The 24,107-nt window shown below is 41.9% G+C and overlaps 1 protein-coding gene across 2 annotated transcripts in view; it reads left to right on the top strand.

The window, feature by feature from the left end:
- The window catches only part of lgr4 (leucine-rich repeat containing G protein-coupled receptor 4), a 29,120-nt gene extending 5,269 nt beyond the window's left edge, over positions 1–23,851 (top strand). Inside the window, exons 2-18 of one of the 2 annotated variants that reach the window (XM_069173805.1) lie at positions 4,176–4,247; positions 9,535–9,606; positions 10,494–10,565; positions 14,695–14,910; positions 16,492–16,563; positions 18,049–18,117; positions 18,380–18,451; positions 18,677–18,748; positions 18,929–18,997; positions 19,089–19,160; positions 19,472–19,537; positions 19,684–19,755; positions 19,856–19,927; positions 20,062–20,187; positions 20,987–21,084; positions 21,734–21,787; positions 21,890–23,851. In XM_069173805.1, the coding sequence (XP_069029906.1) occupies positions 4,176–4,247; positions 9,535–9,606; positions 10,494–10,565; positions 14,695–14,910; positions 16,492–16,563; positions 18,049–18,117; positions 18,380–18,451; positions 18,677–18,748; positions 18,929–18,997; positions 19,089–19,160; positions 19,472–19,537; positions 19,684–19,755; positions 19,856–19,927; positions 20,062–20,187; positions 20,987–21,084; positions 21,734–21,787; positions 21,890–23,298 (2,755 nt within the window). In that variant the 3' untranslated portion in view covers positions 23,299–23,851. Of the gene's footprint in view, positions 1–4,175; positions 4,248–9,534; positions 9,607–9,959; positions 9,964–10,493; positions 10,566–14,694; positions 14,911–16,491; positions 16,564–18,048; positions 18,118–18,379; positions 18,452–18,676; positions 18,749–18,928; positions 18,998–19,088; positions 19,161–19,471; positions 19,538–19,683; positions 19,756–19,855; positions 19,928–20,061; positions 20,188–20,986; positions 21,085–21,733; positions 21,788–21,889 lie in introns of those variants that run through there. The other variant, XM_069173806.1, reaches the window with a different exon arrangement.
- The last annotated feature ends 256 nt before the right edge of the window (positions 23,852–24,107 follow it).

The raw sequence follows: 24,107 nt of genomic DNA, 5'->3' as shown, positions 1-24,107 counted from the left end.
CAGTGTAGACCGGTGTATTAGTTCACACGGAAGTGTCGACTACGTCAGACAGACAGCTCATAAAAAAACATCTGAAATGTGTGTGAAGTAGACAGTGTAAAACATATTGATGAGAAACTAGCCTATATGACAAGGAAAAGAATACTTGATGTTAATTTTAAATGCTTCAGGAATTGAACATTTCTGTGCCTGAATGAAAACCTGCTTTGTGTTTGCACATTATTTAATCCTGAAAACCACAGAAGATAGTGAAGAAGTGGTGCTTTTATATTTATTTTGATTTTTTTTGCCAGATGAACCTCAACAAACTGTCAGAAACGTGAATAGGATCATGTGACAGATTGTCACAGATTGATCTATAAATACAACAGATGTCTCAACAAGACTTGAATGACATTTGTTCAGTTGTATCTCTTTCAGTGGTTCTGTTGCATGTTTATAAAATAAATAACCACCGTCGGGTTCACGTTTTTTTCATTTGTTAGCTCAGGTATAGTAAATGACAAGACACCTAATAACACTGTTTAGCCATCATCATTGAACTGTATGTAGCCGTGGCAACAGGTCTTGTGCTTTGTGCTCTGTTACAAGTGAACTTCAGTGAAACAGACTTTAACCATGTGCTTAACTGGATATTACAAGTGCTATTACCTTGTGTTTTCCCATGTACAACTCTTATCACGTACATTTTACGTAAAATGAGTTTCGTTGAGTCTTCATCAGAATCATTTTGTAGTCATTCACAACTAAATCAATGTTCTCAATGTGCTCGTGTGTGTGTAGCATTGGCAGAATGTGACAGAGTGTACTGTTTGTTTCACTTTGTCTGGCATAATCCATGACACCAGAATATTTAGAAATGAAAACAAAAAGTGAAGTTATCTGTTCAGGGCTTTGGAAGGGTTTTCATTTGTTGGGTGATTGAGGTGCCCTCTATGGCTGTTTCTTTTAATGTTAGCTATTCACCTTTTTCATGACTTACCATTTTACTGAGCCCCACTACAAGGGAGTTAGACAGAAAGGTTTTTATGGACTTGTCTGGTTTCCAATAATTGTTATCAGGCTAAAATATCAAAGCTTACTTTTATCAGGCCAGATTTTTAAGGGTTGCATCGGTTTTAGCCTTTTTGGCGTGCAGGGATGATTTGTGAAGTGCTGCACTGATTGGTGTGATTCACGTTAAACGTCCTGTGGGATCTAGGGATGCTCCCTAAAAGTCAATGAGTCAACTCATCTGTTGGCGACACCCATATGTAACTGAGATTCTTCATATTTAGCTTCCTCCCCCCCCCCAGAGTGAACAGTCCCTTGGAGGAGAACGATACATATTGACAAAAGTTACCCTGGTCTCTGAGTTTAAGATTTCAAGTGATGCACTAGGACCAGTTGTCACTGGGTGGGAACGGCACACTGGCCTCTGTATGCACTCCGAAGTCAAGTCTGCCATCCCTCAGAGCACACCACCAGGATTGTGTTGTATTGGCAGAGGTGGTGGGGAACACTAGGTCGTCTGGTCTGGAGCAAAGCCCGTCTTAGGGAGTGTTTATAACCGTGATGCCCATTTTGCAAGCGCAACCACTGGTCCCACCAGTTGCAGCCTCCCCGAGGGAGGTCTGCAGCCATTAGCAGCGGACTCTGATCCAAATTCAATTAGACTGACAAAAATCTGAGTTTGGTACAGCCCTAGTGGGAACCCATGAACTCTTTAGTTGTGTTACAGCTTGGCTTATGACCTCAATCAAAGTCCTTTACTGGTTCCTAAGTTTGGTTTTGTCAGGCAACAAGCTGTAGAAGGGAAACTGGTGTTTTTTTTATCATGATTATAAATCTTGCTGTGCCCTGTGAAATTGTTTTACACGGTTTCCCAAATGGTGGTTAAAGTGGCTGCACAACAGTTACACCTGGTAGTTATCAAGTGTAATGATGTAGTAACAACAAAGATTGTTGTAAGACCTAGTTTGTGGTTATTTAGTGATGTGTACATCTACATTTAGTTTGATCATTAAAACCGACAAACTACTGATGCAACTTGCTGCTAAGTTAAGCTTGATGTTTAAGTAGTGCAGACAGTTGTCTTCCATGAAGCTTAATAGCAATGTGCTTTATTTGAAATCATGTCAAAGCCACATCACAACTATTAAAATGTCTTGAGAATGTCTCAGTAATAATTTTGGGGACGTTTTAGAGGAAATCTGTTTATTTTTCAGAATGTAGGTTTCATGTAACAGATTAGAGATTAAAGTACATGAGTTGATCTACAATAGTGCCACAACATAAACCTTGTAGATTCACACCTAAAGCCTCTCCATGCACAGGCTGAGTTTGTCTTAACCATGGACCAAGACTTTTTGACTGTTCAGTATTTAATCACATTTTCTAGACCAAACAGAAATGTTGTTCCAGTGCTAATACTGTTGCATGATAGAAGATTTGCAAATTGCACAAATTTTAAGATATGGTAATTCTGTGTTATCTAACTAATACATTGAGATTGTATTTTTAAAGGAGCGTTTTGGCTTTTAGATTATGTTTTTGCTTCACTTTAGCAGCCATATTTCCCTTTTCTTTAAGCATGTCTCGTACGTTTGTCCGATTATCTGCTTACTCTCTGCTAAAATGAGGCCAAATGGCACATGGGATAGGAATTTACAGATACCTGTTTGCAGAAGCGTTTAGGCTTGCCACCATTTATCACGACTGCATTTTTAGTGTCCTCTTCAATCTGTCTTAGCAGGGACAAGCCGGGACCTTGATGAGTAAAGCAGCCAGACACAGAGGGAGGGAGGAAGTGTGATAGAGTCATGCAGGCCTCCTATACTCCCCAGCTCTGCATGTGGTTTAGACCAGTCAACAGTCTTTGGAAGATTTAGTCAAACGTTTTAAAATGCGGTTAGGGATGTTTCCCACTGACCACCTGTGGTGGCAGAACTGCAGCAGTGGCTGGAGAACACCATCAGAGATGTTGTCAGGGAGGAAAAAGCCTTAAGAACTGGGTAGATGTTGATGGAAGTGTTGTTGAAGCTGCATAGTCTATATGGTAATTGGATAACCAGGTAAGAGGAGATGGAACATAGTCACAGGGATGATGAGGGTTCTGTCAGGGCCCACCTTTTAAGGTGTGTGTATGTGTGTGTGTGTGTGTGTGTGTGTGTGTGTGTGTGTGTGTGTGTGTGTGTGTGCATGCGCGTGCGTGCGTGTGTGCGTGTGTCTGCAGAGGAAGGGCAATATGATCCTTGTAGGATTCAGGGGCCCACACACAAGGTCCGGGAGAGATCTGGCAGTGAAATTCAAGATGGCCAGTTGGAGAGTGAAAGACGAGGGAGGAGTGCAGGGGGTTTCTTCATTTGTGAATCCCGGATGTTTTTTCAATCTTGATTGTGTCATCTCTTTGCATATGGCATCTGGTGGGGGGGCTTTTTGTTGAAGCAGGTTAGCGAATACCTCATCAAGATTAAGGTTCCAGACCTGAGTTTGCTCCCACTGCAGATGTCTCCTTAGAACATCTGAGGCAGCCTTTTGTCCCCCTCTTTTATTGTGGCAGCCCTTTACTCTTCATAGCCTGTTGAAAACACTGCACTACTTCTCCTTTAGCTGTAAGCAAATGCATATTAATGTGTGTGTTTTTAAAAAAAAATTAACATTACGAAGATGTAAATACATATACTCACATCAGGTTTGGTGGGGAAGCAAATCAAGTCCTGTGTGCATATTTTTCATGCTGCTACATGCCTATCTTTACTCGTTGATTTGAAAAATGAAGATCCCTGGGGCTAAAGAGAAGGGCTTTTTCAAGACTTCTTTTTGTTGAGGTTAAACTCATGCAGGCACAGTCAAAGCCATGAAGCTGCCATAAGCGATAGGTAGTCCAACTACCCCATTGTGTGTGTATATATTTTACTATTGCAGTCATAATCCTCATCATGTTAATGTCTTGATTGCATGTTCATTATAGTTTATTTGATCAAATAAGACTTCATACACAGATGATTTAATTTTGAGGAATGAGTTTCTCAATACAATCAGAAAAAGTAGGTAAAACTTAATTTATAGACAGTTCAAAACTTGTTCTAAAAGGTAAGAGAATAAAAACCATTAAAATATATAAATCAAAGACAAGCGTATGTATCAGTGAAATTTTACTGTTTCTAACCGTTCTTTTTCTTTTTCTTCCACAGTGACCTGAGCATGAACAACATCACTGAGCTTCCATCATATGTATTCAAGAACCTCCCCTACCTGGAAGAACTGTGAGTACTTGCCCCCCTTTTCTCTTGTTAATGGTGTATTTACTCTGTACAGTGTTGACATGGGGGCTGGTCTTTATGATATGCACCTGGGTATTTGAGTTTTGTGCTGAAAAACACACAGTAAAGGTCCACAACATGCCCGTCTTCTCAGCTGAAGAAGATAAGCGTAGCATTACGTGAAGTAACAAATCACTCACCATTCATGAATTGAACAATAAAAGGTGCAGTAACGCTCAATTAAAAAGGTGAGGTGAGACAACATGCATTGAAGCAACAATCATGTGACATCCTGTGTGGATTTGTGCTTTTAAGGGATTATCAGAGTGGCAACAGCACATCTGTGCTCCAGGGCTTTGTTGAGTGGGGTTCATCTAATCTCGGCGGGTGTTATTTCTTTTCCCTTTAAATTCTCGGCTGTCTCGCTTGAAGCTGCTGCGAGTCGGAGATAAAAATCTGTCTACCTGATATCAGGTAACATGCAACCCTGAGAATGCAAAATGACCAGTGAGTGAACATACTCCAGCAGTTCCAGTTCTACTTGGCCTTCATGGGCATGTTTTTTCAACTCCTGTGCATCTTTCAGCTGGCCCGAGTCTTCACCCTCTTCTTTTCCACGCACACGACTCCAATCTGCTTTGTTGAAAGGCAATTTACTTTTCATCGCATTGTGTGGAGGAATGCAAGGCAGGAAGGAAGAGGGCAAAACAATGGTTTCCATGGCAACAAGGCTAAAAAACCCACCTAGTCTCGCTGATACTTCTCATCAAAATTGGCGGACTGTCGTCGTTGAGGTGTGTTGTTCTTGAAGGGTGGGATTTTGATTGACATAAACCCTTAGTTCATTTGTGTGTTTGTTTAATCTTTCTTTTTGGAACAAATCAGCATGCTTGTCTCAGTGAACTTTGCTGGTTGACTTTTTTGCTCTCGGGCTGCTGCAGTGTCAGTGAACCGCAGCATGGGCCCTGAGGGCAAAAACAGCGCGAGAAAGAGCCGACAGAGAAAAGAGAGCGTCCATCCTCCTACAGGACAGGATCGGCGACGGGAGGAGTATTCCCTCCTTCTTAGTCACGCAATCTCCTTCGCTCTTTTTCTTTCTTGCCAAAGGTGCAACAAAGCTCAACAGACGTGATGACAGAGGTACTCTGTCTCCTTTGCAGTTTGTTTATATTTCTGAAAATAACCTGTGACTGATAGGTTCTTTATATATATCAGCAGGGAATTGTGGTCATTCGAGTTGTTCTGCTGTTGTGGATATATTCCAATTTGTTGGACAGAATTATTTAAAACATTATTAGTAATTTTATTCTTACTATAATGTTTTTTTTAATATTATTTTTTTCAGTTTAAGTTTATTGCGGCCGTGTTCTGTGCATTTTTTTAAGTGCATTGCATGGCATCCATTTGTATGTGTGCTCTATTAACTAAGTTTTATCTTTTTAATTGAGATCATTTTTTGTCATAAAATCTCTCAGGATTGTCATTTTACCTTAATAACAATAAATGTTACTATTTTAAACTATTGTAGAGGATGACCTGTGTTGGTAGTGTTGACTTATATCTGGTTGGCGTGTTATGATAAATTATTGTACGATCAATTAAGGATTGTGGCCTTGTGGACTGGATTATGGGTTCATCGGTTGGTTTTTGTTCTTCTAAACCAGGGGTGTCAAACTCATTTTAGTTAAGGGGCCACATACTGCCCACTTTGATGTCAAGTGGGCCTGACCAGTAAAATCATAGCATAATAACGCATACATAACGACAATATTTCTCTATGTTTAAATCATTGGTGAAGGCTTTTGGATGATAAACACTGTTTTAAGGTCTTTCTACAATAAACTAGAAACATAAAGAGCAAAAACTCAGACATCAGCCCACTGTTTATCTGCCTCGGCTCTCCTCTGCAGATTCCCTCGCTTTGTGACGCGTTTGACGTCAAACGCGTCACAAAGCGAGCAGCGAGCGCTGCTGCCTGTGGCACCGAGCGCTTCTTCCTCCGGAGCAGACGTCGCATTTACGCTGTTTTTGAAGCAATTACTGGATCGATTAAAAAAAAAATAACAAAACGTTTGTACTCATAAACCTCCATATTCTCATAGAAATGCAATTTATGTCTTTCCGTAATTTTCACACTTAGCAAAGTCATCCGGCGGGCCGAGCTGGACCCCCTGGCGGGCCGGATCCGGCCCGCAGGCCGTATGTTTGACACCCCTGTTCTAAACCATATAATGACTATAATAAGGAATAATGATTATTATTTAGTTATGAAGTGGGAGGAGTGGTCCCGTGGTGGTTTTATCTGTTGGTTCGCTTTGTATTTCCCTTCAATGATGAGGTTCAGTATTATGTAACACCAAATCCAATAGCACTTCATTGTTAAAGTTGGAAACAAAAAAACCCTACAGTATAGTTGCTCAAACTATCAAATCAACTGATTCAACTAAACTATCAAATCAGTTTTCTTAATAGTGTAGTTTTTATTACCAGCTAGCAGTACGCATAACAGAAATTTAAGCTTGTTGATTGGATGTTGAATGCACTTCAGTAAATTTTTCACAAAACCTTTAAGCCTTGTTACTTTAACTTTTTTTTTTTTTAAATCAGAAAGCTATAATTTAATTTCTAGCACAATTATTAATTCTTTGTAATGAGAATACAACCAGGGGAGATTCTTTCAAAACCCAAACTACGGGAGTGCTTTTGGTTTAAGTACCACAACAAAACATGACGTGCCTGAAAGACCTCCTCCCACATCACATCTCGGTTATTATTACATGAATGAAAATTGTCATATGAACATTCTTATTGCCAACGTGTACATAGGAAATAAAGTCACAGGGTTAAAATAACAGATACCTGTAGCAACAGTGGTACAAAAAGGTGTGTATTACACATGTGGAAGCATGTTGTGGGGGAGGGGTCCTTGTTTGGAATTACCTACAGTGGGTTCCCAAATAGGAAATTAATTGCTAGAACAGCATTTGTAATCCTTATATTTTGGGATTTTTTTTTTGGAGGGGGGGGGGGCCGTAAACTAAGAAAATTGTGCCCATTGACTGCTGTCATACTTCAACGTTTTTTTCGTTTGTGAATTTTCAGTTTACAGAAATAGACCTGTGGGAGTGGTGTTGCACAAGGAGAGGATTTAGCCCTTCCTCATTGAGATCCATCGTAGCCCTGGGGGGACTGGCACTGAGTTTGCTGAAAGATGCAAGAGGAGGAGAAGCTCTTTGTGTTGTGAAAGCTGAGAGATATCTGAATAATTTGTCAAACCATGTTTGCATGTGTTGATTAGCGGCTTGTGACAGTCACTGAAAAAGTCTCTTTGTGTGAGTTCTCAGGTTACTAGTTAGTCATATTGAATTGGTCACTATCTGTTAGAAATGATCAAGAATGACTCGACAGCTACAGACAAGATTCATGTCAGTTTGAATTTTGTAGGCGTCCTGCTGACGGGCTGTCCATGAAGCTGGTGAATGTTCACGGGCTAATGTGAAGGCTTTGGTCAACAACAACAAACCAAACGGTACATGTGGCCTGTTGTTGGCCAAAATTCAGTTTTAATGTGGGTTCAGAGCAGTTGGTGTGCTGTTGATGGAGGCACTTGAAACTGACCAGTGAATTTAGAAAGTTGTTCGTAATTCGTCTCCTTTGTAGTCAGGTGTCCGTCCAAATATACTGGAAGTTTTTACCAAGGACAGGAATTAATGTGCATTTCTACCAACTATGGTGCAAATACAAGGTGTTGGGCCGTTGTAATAAGCAGCTGGAGGTAGTAATTTTCTCTTCAGATGCCCACAACATGAAGAGAAAACCTCAAACAGCGAAACAAGATAAAAATACAATGGAAATATGGTATTGATGTTTGTTTTATGTGTTTGAGGAATGTAACGGCCTGCTCATGTCTCTGCACATTCATGTTCTCATCTCCTGCCAGTTTTTGTCTGTTCAGTGGGGAATACATTTTGGTGAACATTTAAGTTAGATGACTCTCGTACTTCCCGACTGATCTTAAATAGTTCAGATTAGGGTGAGATAATAATGCACAGGGCTAAGGTCGTTGGATATTAACAGTTTTTCTTGCATTGTTGATTCTGGGGCTAAAATAGTTTTAAAGGTTATACAGCCCTTTACTGTATTTTGTCAAAAGTTTTTAGTACAGTATTTTATCTTTGAGCGTTGTATTTGTTTTTGAAAATTAAAACTAATTTGGAAGACTTACAGGTTATGTCAAATATAAAATGTGTTTGGCAAAAATAATACACAAATGTCTTCCTTGTGGTGCACTGAGACTAAAAATGTAATTGATGGGTTATTAACATTAACAGTCTATCTATTAGACTTCGTAACATTGATTGATATTTATTGGGAATTAGACAAGTTTTCAAGTCCACAGTGTACATTTGTGAGAAATTATTCAAATATTTTAATTAAAAAACTATGATATTGCAGGGCAAATATTGATGTTAGGGAGCCAGATTTGAGTCACAGGCAGCTGTTTGCCTCCTGACATGCCATAGCCGTATGGAACAGGTAATTCTCTCACTGTTTAGGTTTTACCTGAGACGTACAAACCACCAGTTTGAAGTCTAAATCACGGACACAATGTCTTCTCACACAGCCTTGATTCTCAGGCTCACACCCAGCACCTCCTGTTGCAGGGAATTCAGTCTGGCTTGACACTCCTTGCTCTGTAATAAATCTGTTGCTAAACTCTCAGGCCAGATCGTATACTTGGGCTCTGTGTCCTAGTCAGTGTGTCCCATGCTTATTTACACCCTATTTCCTATACGCTTCCTGTTCCCAACAGGAAAGGGAGGTGTCCCCTCGTCCTCTAATAAGTCATACGGAGACTGAAGCAGCTGGTTGATGATAAATGTCACAAGGCACGACTGGTAAAGGGGGGGAAAAAAGTTATATTCACACACAGCTTCACTCTCTCAAAAGGGAGCACTGAATAGTGATGTTTGGGAGGCTCAGAAAGGGATATAAGGAGAAGATATCCAGGAACAGCTCTAATCTCTTGAGGGTGACAGATGAAGTGACAACAGGCCATGGCACAGACACATGTCTCTGACACCCCAAACCCCATGTTCAGCTTGAGAGCTGCAACCTAATCTACTGCGACGCTGGGAGTTCTCAACCTAATGCATTGGTTTAATCAGGAATAAATCGTAATATGTTGTTTTATTACAGCATGTTCTTTTTTTTTGCTGAAATGCCTCATGAAGCTTTTGAAGATTTACAAAATGTCTCAAATGTAACTTTGACTCTTTGTCTCCCCCAGACGCCTTGCAGGGAATGACCTGTCATTCATCCACCCTGAAGCCCTGTCTGGACTGCATCAGCTCAAAGTCCTGTAAGCACACACCCTTCCTGCCAATGTCAACACACACGCATGCACACGCAGACTTGTGGCTGTGACAGTGTGAACTTTTCCACACCGGGGGAGAGTATATATTGCACTTCGTGGTAACTTTGAGGTGCTGTCACTTATTGCCACCCCAGACATTCACTTGGAATAGACTATATGCACTTTTCATCAACTGTGACTACATTTGTGAAAAACCCCAAGAGAGAATTGCGTACAAGCTCTACTTAAAAATTAGCTCTGCATAATTTACATCAGCCTCGTGTGCTTTCACTGACTCAGAAACACAAAGTCACTCACACGCTTCCCTGTTGATTGTGCACTGAACCAAAAGTTCAAAGTCCTGTTGAGCCACAGGTGAGGTCTTATACAAGACTGACAACAGAAACACACAGAGGCAACATAAATATGTATCATATTCACATGGTTGTTGTCACCACACAGATGAAAACAAATGGAAATATTTTGGCTTCATGCTGCTCAAAATAAAAAAACATCGACATCAGATTTGGGTCAGTTTTTACAAATACTGCAACTATATGAACAATTTTACTAAGAATGAAGTGACTGTTGGATACCTTCATGAATCTGTGGGGTTTACAGTGTCCACATTGGCCTGGGAACAGTTTGTGGGAAACTGATTGTCTTGAGTTGACCTGAGTTGTCTATATTTGTCCAATAAAGCTCCCTGAAGCCAGTGTGTCTTCTGAAGGGGAGAATTGTCCCCAGTGTGGAGGCGCATAAATGATGGCAACACACACACAGAGCTTCTGCAAGTTCACTGAATGCATCCTGAGATACATGTTTAGATTTATGATGCATGAAAAACTGATGTGACTTGAGTTGAAATCATAATTTTGCCATTTTACCCTCAGGATGCTCCAGAATAATCAGCTGAAGACGGTTCCCAGCGCTGCACTGAAGAACCTTCTGTCTCTGCAGTCTCTGTAAGTCATCAACACACACTGTCACGCACACATAAGCATGTGTGGAGTATTGTCTACTCATGAGCCTTTGAATTTCAAGGCGACCTGTCCTGCATTCACCCCATTGGGGAAACACTCAATGCTGTGGCAGATATTTTAATAGTTATTTGTCACCAAGCAGGTCAGATATTTTGTTACTGATTGTAAAGTGACAAACATGGTCTGATGGGGAGAGGAACTGAAGCTCCTGCTTTGGACTGAAAGATATCTTGAATTGCTGATGGAACTGTAAATGATCAAATGGTGGTGGTGCTGCTGCAAAAACATATTCATATTTATGTGTAAGAAACCAGTGCACTACGACAGTCTCAGTCCTTAATATCACACCATTGTTGGCGACTTTTATGACTAGGCCCTGCTTTCTCCTGGAGCTGCAGCTAATGAGGTAGATATTCTGTCCTGGATATCTGGACAGGAAGATATGCTGCAGTCACCAGGGCTGTTGTTAGAGAAACCGCTGTTAGTGTATTTACACAGCCTACAATCCAAAGTGGAATTCATAGTGTTTGTGCTGAACTGGCAAACCCAGTCTAGACATTTACAGAGATAATAAAAAAGAAACTAATGGTGGTGCTGCTGAACAGTTTATCTACTAATGTATGTGAAGATCTTAACGTTCAGTGCTGACAATTTGCTTAACAAATGGATGCAAATATGGGTCTATAGACATCACTTGAGTTTTTAGTTTGAGGTTGTGAACGGCAGACAGAATGTCCTGCGAGTATGTGTAGAGCTATTTTCAGTATTTTGGGTGTTAAATAAGGCTCAGCTGATTGTTTCCGGCAGTTGTTGAAATTATTGTGTTGTAGCTACTTGCTCGGTTGTGATCCAGACTAAAATATCGGGGAAAAAAATGATTTGCTTTTAAACGTTGTACAGACATTCCTGATCCCCAGATGATAAATCCCAACGATTTTGGTGATCCTTTGACTTTTCCTCTTGTACCACTGTGTGATTCACATTCATGGCTTGGAGTAAAACGTCTCAGCAACCCCTGGATAGATTGCATATTCAGTCAGTGCTAATCAGTAAATTCTTGAATGCCAAGTCACTTAAAGGAATAGTTTGCTTGTGTAAAGATGGTCTTTGTACAAAGAGTGTCTATGCACTTGACAGGTGCAAATATTTTTCAATTGATGCAACATGACCAGAGAAAACTGAGAAAATATGCTTCAGTCTTCATTTTCGCTCAAAATGCTGAAGTCCTACAAACCCCAGAAAGCTTCTAGAGCTAGCACAACGCTAACATAACCAGGATTACACAATGTTCTGACGTCATAACTGTTTCAGATGAGTTGCTTCTGTCGTGTAAACTTCCACAGTTACCACGAAGTGCAATATATATCAGAGCTGCTGACGTCAGGCTGAACTAGATAACCCCGCCGGGTAACCGGGTCCGTGTGTCTACTACAAATAATCTTGAAAATACCTCTTAAAACGTGTCGTGTGATATTACACGGTAACGTTGATAATAATAACACACTGTCTCGGTTGCACTTACTGTGTGCTCAGACGTCCGTTCCGCCACGCTTCCTTCCATGTTTCACCGCAGTACGGCGACTGTAGTTCGGTGTCCATCGGTGTACGTTTCCCGCAGCGGCTCCCCCTGTTGTGCCGGCCCAGTCAGAGACGGGTACCGGGCCCGGTTCACTCTGTGTCGCTTTCGTCGCACGGTGCTCGGCCTTCGCTCTTGGCTGTGGCGGCCTCTTCCTCCTCCGCACGCCGGAACTCCTCCCGAATGTCTGAATCCAGCATTAAACTGTTAAAATGGTCGTGGTGCATATTAACGTTACTTTCTGCCGCAGTCGTCCGGTTTGTGTACGCGAGTAGGCAGCACGGTGGTCGGGCTAGTTTGAGTTTGGAGCGGTGATGACAGAACCCACCTCTCCGCGGTACCGACTGGCTGCAGAAACCCAGGAAATAACCAGTCTGTAGTTTCTACTGCAGCTCCAGAAGTCCGTCACACGTCCAACGGCGGACTTTTGGTTGACTTTTAGCAGCGGCCGCGCAGGGAGCTCTGCAGCCAGCTGCATGGTGGGAAATGACATACGTATCATAGAGTACTACTGGGGATTCTGTATTGAGGCAAATCGGGTGGAAAATCGGCCAACTAGTCTTTTAACTGAGATTGAAACAATGGTAAACACTTGACTTCCCAAATGCATGTTGGCATTATCACGATGAGGATGTTTCAATTAGCATTTAGCTCAGAGCTTTGCTGCTCTTAAGTATATCCTGGCAGAGCTGTGAGCATGACTACACTCTTGTCTTGTTAAAAATATGCTGACAAATACTGAAAATCTAATATTTTTTGCCCAATAAAAGTAGAAATATGTATTTTTGCTACATGCTATTTTCAATAAAAGTTCAAACTGGAAACACCAAAATGCATTGTATAACAATGTAGTCATGTTACACCCCTGTAAGAGGGCTACAAGATGAGAGTAAGTTATGACAGTGCTTTACTGGCACTGCTATATTTGTTGCACACTAAGCCCAGCAAAAGCAAATGTAGGTCAGCCTTATTCAGCAGATTTGTAACTAACTTTTCTCATTTTGTGCTTATTTCTTGGGTTTTCTAGAAGCATGTGTACTTTACTCTGTTACATGTAACTGTCAGCAGTCTCACAATTCCCTGCTCCACTTGCCCTCATATTTACATTATTTAGTATTGTTTTCCTGCGACTGCTAAATGTCAGTTTCACTGGGACCATAACATGTGCATGGCTTTATTTCTACCCCCTCCTTCCACCACTGTGCCCTTGAGTTTGACAGGGGCTAATGGAGGAGTGGATCCAGCTGGAGAAACGTGCTGAAAATTCAACTTTAAGCCATTATCACCCCTCTATAATCCCTCCCCTTGTCATTTGCCTCCCTCTTCTTTTTTTCCGGTCTCTCTTCTTTCTTTTTAACAGATGCCTTTTCTCTGTGAAGGTTTTTAGGTCTGTAGCTGAAGTAATATGCTTTGGCAGACTAAGGACTTGGTTTGTATTAAGCCATAGAGAGCTAAATGTCAATCAAGACTGTTTTCCTTGCAGCTCAGACACTTGAGGAATTTTGAGGGAGGGTGAGACACCCAGTAAGGGAGTATAGCAGGAGAAAACGACATGGTGATGGTGAAAGGAACACTTGGGCATTCATAAGACTGCCTGAATAAGGAACCCTTCCCTTTTTTTTTTTAACCACCAAACTACCAATTGGAATTTCATCAATTTGCAGGTTGACAACTCCACGAATGCTCCATGAAGTGGAGGATTTCAGATATCTCACTGTTTTTCAAAAGTGAGGAATTAAAAAGACAGGGAGTTAGATTGTGGTGCTTGCTGTGAAGCAGGCCTTAATATTGACTTGTTTGCAAACGGAGTGGAGCTGCAGAGTAAATCTCCTTCATTTTTACCAGTGTGCCTGTTTTCAAACCTTGGCTTGCAGTCACAAGATGTTGGTCATGGCAAAATAATGAGATGAGTCTTGTTTGCAACTGTGGACGTTGCTGCTGCTTCCTCAATGAGATGGATGATGAGACACTGCAGTTGGCACATGTGCTGCTGCCTCTTTTTAGGTGTGTTCTGGAAAGTCTATGAAGGTAGAGGAGATTCACACCCAAAGTGTTGTGCTGATCTTTGCAGTGGTTTACTGTGTTCTGAAGAATTGGTCACGAGTGTGTTTGAGGATTACCTATAATACATTTAAATCATTAGAACTTAGCGTGTGGCCATTCTTTTAAAAGTAATTAGTTCTTGACCAAATGACAAACTCAAGTGCACAGAAATGGATTTCACCCCTGGAAAGGATCAGCAGCATCCTGGGTTGTGTTGAAAGAGGGAACATTGTGATGCAGGTGGTTTGCTTCATACACGATCGTAACCCTGATCGAGACTGAAAAGGTTTTCATATAGTCTCAGTAAAATGATAAATTCTTCCTATGCAAACACAAAGTACATACGAGATTGTTAAAAATAACACATGGGAGTCAAATAAAGAATCATTTTCCTTTGCATGAATGTTAAATTGCATTTATGGCATTTGTGGCAGTGTCAAATGTTTCATGTTTGTGTAATCCATGCTTTTCTTTTCTTTCTCTTTCCTCCAGTCGGCTGGATGCGAATCACATTACAACAGTTCCAGATGACAGTTTCGAAGGCCTTCAGCTCCTGCGCCACCTCTGGTTGGATGATAACAACCTGACGGAGGTCCCCGTCGGTTCTCTGAGACACCAGGCGAACCTTCAGGCTCTCACGTTGGCTCTGAACCGTATCCTGTACATACCGGACAACGCCTTTGCAAACCTCACCAGTCTAGTAGTGCTGTAAGTTATATTAAGCTTCTGTCATAATTGCTGTATAGAGTAAAATTCTGCACAGAAGAAGTGCAAATGTTGTAAGTATATTTCATTAATGTTCCTGGACAGTTTGGCCTGTGCCACAGTGTGCAGGGTGGACACTGAACATCTTGTGTATTCAGCTGTATGCACTGATCTCTTCAGGTGCACTAAAATCTAAACCTAATCTGTTGTTGTCAGTATAAACCAGAATCAAAATACACCACGTCACCACTAAACACCACTATACAAGTGGAAGAAAAATCATAGAAGAACAATATTTGTGAATAGATAAATAGTAATTGTTGTAAAACCATCAGTCATGAGAATAATTCCTTCAAAAATCACAACTGCGTGCCACGGCATTTCCATGTTCATTTCAGCTTTGGGTGAAAAGTCGTTTAATACCTTCAGTTGTAAAACGTTTCCGAGGCTCCCCAGAACAGCCAGGAGAACCTTGCGTGCAGTCTTCACAGACCTATAGGCAATTAAATGCAGCAGGCACAACCTGCTGGTGTACTTTTTTTTAAACCGCAATTAACCAGGCGCACAGAGAACATTCTCATGCTTACTAACATGACCTGAGGGAGTAGCTGAAGAAGGGAAAGTCTGCCAGCGTGAAAAAGATCAAGATGTTTCTGTGGTGAAATGCCAACAAATGTCAGTTCTCTGCCATGTGAATACGTTACACAATATACCTTTATGTCTCTTCGATTTCTAAGTCATGGCAAATAATAAATGTGCAGGTCTTTTCTTGGACTTCTGTGTGGTAGTTTTTTAGATGAACTAACTTCCTCTCTACCTGACTGTGATTAACAACCAGTTAGTAGAATACCAATGTACTGCTGGTGCTCCCGTCTAAACTCAGGAAGCTGTAATTCCTATTTGTTTTTTAATATATCATCTCCATGATCCTGTCACTACAAATCAATGCAAAGTAGCTCTCCTTGTGTTCTGCTCCGGCTCTGACTGTATCCTCAGAGCGACTGCAAATCAGATTCCAAACACAAACGTACCGTAGTATTTATTTCCACAGCTTACAGTTAATAAGTCAACAAAACGGGCTGCTGCTCATGCCCCGCTGTGTTTTTGCATGCAGGCACTTTTGCAGTGAAATGTGCCATTGGGGTTTAAATTTGAATGTTAATGAAATTTTGAAAAAGTTGCTCGACGCTGCGCAGTGATGTAAAATCAAGATTATGGTGTTGTTTTATGTATAGAGGGAAATGCTAAGAGAACTTTGTGATGCATTACACATCCGTGGAATCGTTCCAACTTACATTTTTTTTCCACTGCCTCTGTTATACATTCACACAAACACATGCTTTAAGTGGGTATTGCTGCAGGGTTAGCATAAACACATCAGGATAAACAGGAAGAAAAGACCTTGAATCTATTAGACCTGGAGAGCTTTTTGCATATACACGTACAGTACGGCCACCCAATTCATACGTCACACTCTGCGTTCAAAACTGCTTTAACCTTTCACACAAGCTGCAAAACAAAGACTGTCATACAACCTTTGATGAATATGAAATATGATTTATCGAATTCCTTTTATTTATTCAGGCATCTTCATAACAACAGAATTGAGGAGATTGGAGACAGCTGTTTTGCTGGACTTGTGAACCTGGAGACACTGTAAGTGCAGTTGTACAGTAGTTGCTGTGTGTGTGTGTGTGTGTGTGTGTGTGTGTGTGTGTGTGTCTGTCTCCCCCACCCACCTCTGCTCCACTCGTCCAGACATCATTGTGTCCACTTCCTCCTTTAATTGCTGTAGGATAAATAGAGCAAAGTACATGATGCTTATCAAATCTGCCCTCCCACTGTTCACTTCCTCCTGCCACACGGCCATGAAGTCTTTTAGTGACAGCCTTACCTAACGACAAGCAACTACTGTACAACACGCAGACCTTCACAGGGGACATGGGACGTCTTCATACTTGTTTTTTTTTCTTTTTTTTACTTGAAATCCCATCTAAAATATTATAAATTAAATATCTGTTCGTACTCCAGCTGATTTTTTGCTTAAATGTTTGCGGCACAGGCGACATTAGCCACAATCAAGGTTTTTTAAAATTAGTAAAAGTCTTGCAGTCCTGCATTATAGCTTTTCAGCAGTTCATTTTTTTGTAGACTTGTATTCTATTACGTTTTGAATAATATCTGTGAAGAGAGTGAGGTGAGCTGATGTGACGGGAAGTTTGGGTAAGGATTTGGGCAGATACCCCACAATCCTTGCATGAACAAAAACTAATGTTCAAATGCTGTTTTAAACTTAAAGGAAGACTTTAGAAGAGTGCACCGTTGTCCTTTAACTCAAAGCATGTTGAAAAAGTGACTCGCTGTCAGCAAGGATACTCTTTTTACTTAAAATGCTCATCTGCTGTTTATTTGCTTGTGCTAAACCGTTCATTCATACGTTGAGGGACTGACAACTAATTAACATTTTTAATAGTGGATTATTATATATTTCATTCACTGGGCAAAAATGCCAAATATTTTGTGTGTCTGTTTTCACAAATGTGAGGATTTGCTGCTTTTCTTTGTTTCTTATCTCTGTAAAGTGATAAAATGTCTTAGTATTGAAACCAAACAAGCAATGTGAAGATAAGCTCTCTGATCATTTTCACTAGTTTTGGCATTTTATAGATTAGCCAGCTGATAAACTACTCATTAAAAAAGATGACTCATTAATGAAAAAAGATATCTACTGCAGTTACTTACAACAATGTGTTTGAAACATTCAGTATTTTAACAGTTGATATATTTATGTATTTAATATTTTGTGCAATGGTAGTTTTGTTTCTGTGTTTGCTCTCTTTTTCCATTAGTCAGAGTTCATGTATTTATATTGACAATTTGGAGTAGTTAGTTGTTCATTGATTATTGCCTCTGAGGGCACTAATCATTCAGCACTGTTAGTTACATGTTTTTGTCATTAGTCAGCATAATTATCTTTAACTAGTGTGTGACTTTGTTCTGACTGCAGTCAAAGAACCTGATCTCTCATCTCCCATTTTAAAATGCTCAATGGTAGACATTTTAATGTACCATTGATTAGTGGATTGAGAGGGATGCCATTATGCTGAGAACTCTGTTGACTTCCTGTCTGTCTCTGCGTAGAGATCTTAACTACAACAACCTGATGGTTTTTCCCAAAGCGATAGAGGCGCTGCCCAAACTGAAGGAACTGTGAGTACATTGTCCTCTTTGTGCTCCCTGACCAAAACATGTTCTGCTGTTACTGACGTTACCGACTCTTTAACTCATTTGGAGGCAGAGCAATATTTTTTTGTGATTTTTGTTTTTTTGTTCTGTGAATAGAAGGTATTAAAAAAGAAAGAGAAAGATGAAAAAAACAAAACAGTTGTAACTTTCCTTTATTTTATGTGGGTCTTATAAAAACACAAATCATGAGTGTCTTCACACTGTCTACTTGACCTTCTTCTTGTAGCGGCTTTCACAGCAATGATATTGCTTCCATACCTGAAGGGGCTTTCCACAACAACCCCCTGCTGAGAACCATGTAAGGTCAAACTCCCCCTCCGATTCACTGACGCCACTTAGAGACAGACAGAGCACACATTTTACAACCACGGTCATTGTACACTATGCTCTCCGATACCTACATGTACTGTATTGGCTGGGACAAGTTTGAAGTTTCTGAAGATGAATGTCCAGAAGATGGTGCCATTCTTGCATAGTGACAGATTTTTCTCCCCCCCCCCCTCTGCTCTCGCTGCCCTCCCAGACATCTTTATGACAACCCTCTGTCATTTGTGGGCGCTTCGGCTTTCCAGAATCTGTCTGACCTGCACTCCCTGTAAGTCCCACCATAAGGCACGACTCCTGACAAACCAGTGTTGACAAGTCCTGTCTGAACTCCTGTAGTCAGTGGTGGCTTACACATTTTACAAAGCTATTATGTTTAAAGTCATGTTTCATTCACACCAGCTCATGCTTTGATGTTTGTAAATGTTACTATTCATCACGCATGTTTCAGGATGCTGCGTGGGGCCAGTATGATGCAGGACTTCCCCATCCTTATGTGGACGAATAATCTTGAGAGTCTGTGAGTGAACTTGGAAGCAGCATCATTTCCTGCTCGTGCTTTTTTTGCGTGTCAGAAGTGACTGATGACGTTTTTTTTTTTTTATCTCCAGGACTCTGTCAGGAACCAAGATATCATCCATACCCACTGATCTGTGTGAGGATCTCAAGCTGCTCAGGACGCTGTAAGAGGCTTTTCTTTTCCTGTCTCCTAGTAATACTTAAAATGTACCATCTACTGATAATTTTATCTGAACTTTGATGATAATGATGAACATACAGGGACTGTAGAAATTATTCCAGTATAGTTTGATGGGTAAACTCTGGTTTTGATGCTGCGACAGAAAGAATTTGGATCCTCTGGCATTTTAGAAAAGTGTACAGACTAACTACAGCAGAGTGGAACATGACTGAAGATCCAACCTTTTGTCTTCATGCTTTCATTTTAAATCGTCCCAGTTGTTTGGTTATTGAAGCTGTCTGTTCCCTCCATCAGAGATCTGTCCTACAATGAGATAAAGCAGCTGCCATCACTCCAAGGCTGCATCCGGCTGCAGGAGATGTGAGTGATAAACATGAAAAAGTCATGTCACAAATTGTTTCAGACAAGAATGATCTTAGCTTAAAAGACAGATTCTAATGTAATAAACAATTAAGGTTATCAATTATTGCTAGTTTATAATGTGTTCAATTCTTTTCAATCTACAGAAGCTTTCAGCACAACCATATTCAACAGATTGACAGAGACACTTTCCAAGGTCTCTCTGCTCTGCGTTTACTGTAAGTCCACTCAGTCATATACACTTAGAAACACACAGGATGCTGGAGAAACATGTTTTATGTCTGGATTGTGAGTGCATTGCATTGTGATGTTCCACAGAGACCTCAGTCGAAATACAATCCGAGTGATCCACAGAGACGCTTTCCTCACCCTCACTGCACTCACCAACTTGTAAGTAGGAACTTAATGTATTTTTGTGTTTTACTGTCTTCCATCACAATACATACAGAACCCCGGTGATATTGTTTGGTCAGACTGTGCGTGTCCTACAAAATGAAACTGCTCATGTGTAATTGTTTTTGCAGAGATCTGAGTATGAACTCTCTGACTGTGATTCCAACAACTGGACTGAGCGCCCTCAGTCAGCTGAAACTCTCAGGGAACACCCAGATGAAAAATGTGCTGACTGCAAAAAACCTCCCCAAACTCAGGTGAGAAAGAAGTTTTAGACAAACTTGTCGTCTCAGGCTTCAACTGCAACATCCCAGGTTTCAGGTTTGGTTCAGACCAAGAACCTTTGTTACTTGCCGTCCTTCATCTCTCTCTCCTCTGTTTCTTGTCCTGTCACCCTCATACACGCACCAAAACATCATCTTAGCATTTTGGAAGCAGAAAGAAACACAATATTTTTTTATTATTATTATTTATTAATAATAATCATAATAATTGTAAATAGCTGTGAATAAAATAAAAATAGAATAGATAAACAAAAATGGCAAATAAAAACAATAAGGAACAGAATAATTTCCAACATGAATACAGTGTGTGTTATTCACACAGTACATAACTGTTTACAGGGAAATCTGTTGCAGAAGGTTTGTCATGATCACAATCGTCTGTGCGCATTACTCTTGCATCTAAAACACAAAGCACTGGAGTGCTTGCCTTCTTTATGTAGTGATGTAGAAAACACAACATACATACCACGCTGCTCAAACTCCAACGAGCTGTCGAGCTGTCGTTGTTCAGCCGAGCAGATGAACTAGAAACAAATGTGTGCAAGAACACAGAAAAACAGAAGCAAACTTCACCTCTTGTACTCGATGAGAAAGCCAGGAAAATCTGTTTCTCTGCGGCGGTAGATGCACTGTCGAAACATCCCCAAATTATTACGAACAGTCAGAAGGGCCAAATATTTGCAGGCAAACACATTAGTTGTCTGGGCAGACACCAACAGCGCACCTCAGCAGGACTTTGTGAGGTCTCTAAATTCTTGTTGTTTGTTTGTAGGTCCATCTCTGTCCCTTACGCCTACCAGTGCTGCGCATTTGTTGGATGTGACTCGGTAACGAGTTCCTCTGAGGAAAGCGACATCAAGAAATCTACAGGTGAGAACGCTGCAGTCCGGGCCTTTATCCTCACAACAGAACTTTGTTAAACCAACTAAATTTACCACGTGTGCTTTAAGAAATGTTGGACAGATTTTATGGTGAGAATGATTCATGTTTCAGTAAACATACAGTGTGTTGTTGCATTGGATAACTTTAATTAAGTAACATTAAATACGATCCTATACAGAATTCCTACTTGTGTAAAATGTTGGGTTGAAGGAAACCATGAAAACTTTGGATCAAGGTGTTTAATGCGAATGTGAATGGGGCTGATTTATGTGATCTGCAGTCTATCACATGAAACCAAACCTACACATTCAGTTGTAGCTCTTTATTTGGTCAAAGTTTCAATTATATATAATTAGAAGTAGTTTAAAAAACCTAATTTACCATCTTTTAGATCAAAATGGTAGTGAACTTAACTTGTCTTAATGGGTGCATTTTTATTGTATATGATTCACTGAACCACAGCATAGTAATAGAAAATGAATTTCAGTCTTTGAAAAGATGTCATTATTACTTTGTTGAAGTCAAATGAAAACAATTACATAAATAACAGACTTCCCACTGAATACACCTGATGTCCTGTTTTGGATTGTCTTTTTAACATTTTCTGCTTTTTCACATGACATTTTTTGTATTTCAGGCGGAGAGGATGTGGAAAGAATCTCAATGATTATGCATTGCTCTCCTTCACCTGGTAAACAGCTTTACTTTCCGTTCTTTAATTGTGTGTTCGCCACATTGTGTGTTGAAGAACTTTGAAACGATCCAAAAACCCACATTGTTTCTTTGTCTTCAGGAGCCTTCAAGCCTTGTGAGCACCTCCTGGGTAACTGGATGATTCGTCTGACCGTCTGGTTCATCTGCCTGGTGTCGCTGGTCTTTAACAGCCTGGTGCTCGTGGCCACCTTCTCTCCTCCGCACCGAGCGGCCGGACACTCCCACTCCCCGACCCCGTCTCTGTCTCCGGCGAGGCTCCTGATGGGGCTCCTGGCCCTGGCCAACCTGCTCACAGGTCTGTATGTCGGCGTGCTGACCGTGCTCGACGTCGCCACGTGGGGGTCCTTCGCCGAGTTCGGTGTGTGGTGGGAGATGGGACCCGGCTGTCACATCACAGGAGCTCTGGCCGTCTTCTCGTCAGAGTGGTCGGTCCTGTTGCTGTCGCTGGCGGCTGTGGAGCGCAGCGTGGCCGTGAGGATGATTCTCGGGAAAGTGATGATGTCGCCGAGGAGGAACGGCAGCAGCCATCGCGGATGCCTGCGAGGAGACGGACGCTTTGGCCTGGCTGCGGCACTGCTGGGGCTGCTGGCTGCTGCTGCAGCCTGCCTGCCTCTGCTGACCTCCGGCGACCAGTCCTCGTCTCCTCTCTGCCTGCCATTTGCTGGCGGTGAGAGTCCGGCTCTGAGCGTCACAGTCGTCCTGGTGCTGCTCAACGCGCTGGCGTACCTGTTCACCGCAGCGGTGTACACCCAGCTCTACTGCCACCTCGGCAGGGTGGAGCTGGCAGACCCGGAGCAGACGGGAGCCCTGCGACACGTAGCCTGGCTCATCTTCACCAACTGCATCTTCTTCTGTCCCGTGGCAGCTTTTTCCTTCGCCCCTCTCTTGACGGGCTCCACGGCAGGCGGGCCGGAGATCGCCAAGTCCGTCACCCTCATTTTCTTCCCGCTGCCCGCGTGCCTGAACCCGGTGCTGTACGTGTTCTTCAGCCCGGCCTTCAGGGAGGACTGGCTGAGACTACGCGGCCGCAGCGGTTTGACCAGAGAGGTGAAGGCGGGTGCTGAAAGTCACCTGGATGACGGTGGCGGAGTGTCGGAGCTCACCGACGGAGGCTCCTCCACCCACCTGGGCTTTGACTGTGGGGTGTACTCACAGCTGTGTGGAGAGACAGTTGTGTGCGAGCAGTGCGAGGCAGCGCTGCGTGCCAGGACCTGCTCTTCCCCCTCGTCCTCCACCGTCTGCAGACACTTGGTGAAGTCTCACAGCTGTCCCACCCTCCTGGCGGGAGCTGCGTTGTGCCAGCGCTCGGAGAGGTTTTGGGCAGACGGCGGCACGCCCTCCGCTCAGTCCGAGTACGCCGACGAGGGCGACTCGTTTGTGTCAGACAGCTCGGACCAGGTTCAGGCCTGCGGCAGGGCCTGCTTCTGTCAGAGCAGAGGCCTTCCTCTGGTACACTACTCATACAACATACCTCGAGTCAAGGACTAAGGACGCGTCAGGCTTCCAGTACGTCTGTGTGCACACATCTCTCTCATGTGAATTCAGATGCCACGAGAATATGTAAACATTTTTATATCAAACAACAAAATGTGCCAACTTCCCTGCGTTTCAGCAAGCACTTATGTCTGTAATTACTGTGTTAACAAAGATGCCACCAATCATTTAAAGGGAACTTGGCTCTTTGAACTCAGAGACCGTTTCTAAGCGAACTGAACGGAGCACATCATGTTCCAAACTGGTCGACAAAGGATGTTGCAAAGGAAAATCTTGCCTCGTGTGCCTGCCTCTTGCTTTCCCTCGGCTGTCGCCACGATGCGAGCCTCAATGTGTCAAAGATTTTGTGATTTCTCTGACCTGTACTTATAAGCTTTTCAAATTTTAATTATTATACATCTTGTCAATTTGTAATGCTTCTCCACAGCAACTGTTGATTTTATACTTTGATTTAATGTTTTACATAAATGTAGCAAGTTTAATAATCACTCTAGACCTTTCTTTGTGTGAATGTAACGTTCGGGCGGTCTTCACCCAGCAGGGGGGGGGGGGGGGGGGGGGAATAATGTACCGCCAGCAATAACTTCTGCCCTACCTGCTTGTGATCAGTTTGAGAATGGTGAATGACAGTCTAATAAAACACGCCTTTGCTTTAAGTTCCTACACAAGACTAAGAATGTGATAAAAGTAGCAGATATCACTGTTTCAGCAACAACTGTGCTCGGTGGTTTTGAAAGATGTTATTTATTGTTTGAGCAGCAGGGAGTGTCGGGGTGGAGACGAATTCAGGTGTATGAAATGTT

The sequence above is a fragment of the Embiotoca jacksoni genome, unplaced genomic scaffold, assembly GCF_022577435.1.
Source record: "Embiotoca jacksoni isolate LCO1_2020_lvr unplaced genomic scaffold, fEmbJac1.0.p SCAF_6, whole genome shotgun sequence".
Classification (NCBI taxonomy): Eukaryota; Metazoa; Chordata; class Actinopteri; family Embiotocidae; genus Embiotoca; species Embiotoca jacksoni.
The sequence above is the reverse complement of the archived record's forward strand: the minus strand, read 5'-3'. Positions and strand labels throughout refer to the sequence as shown.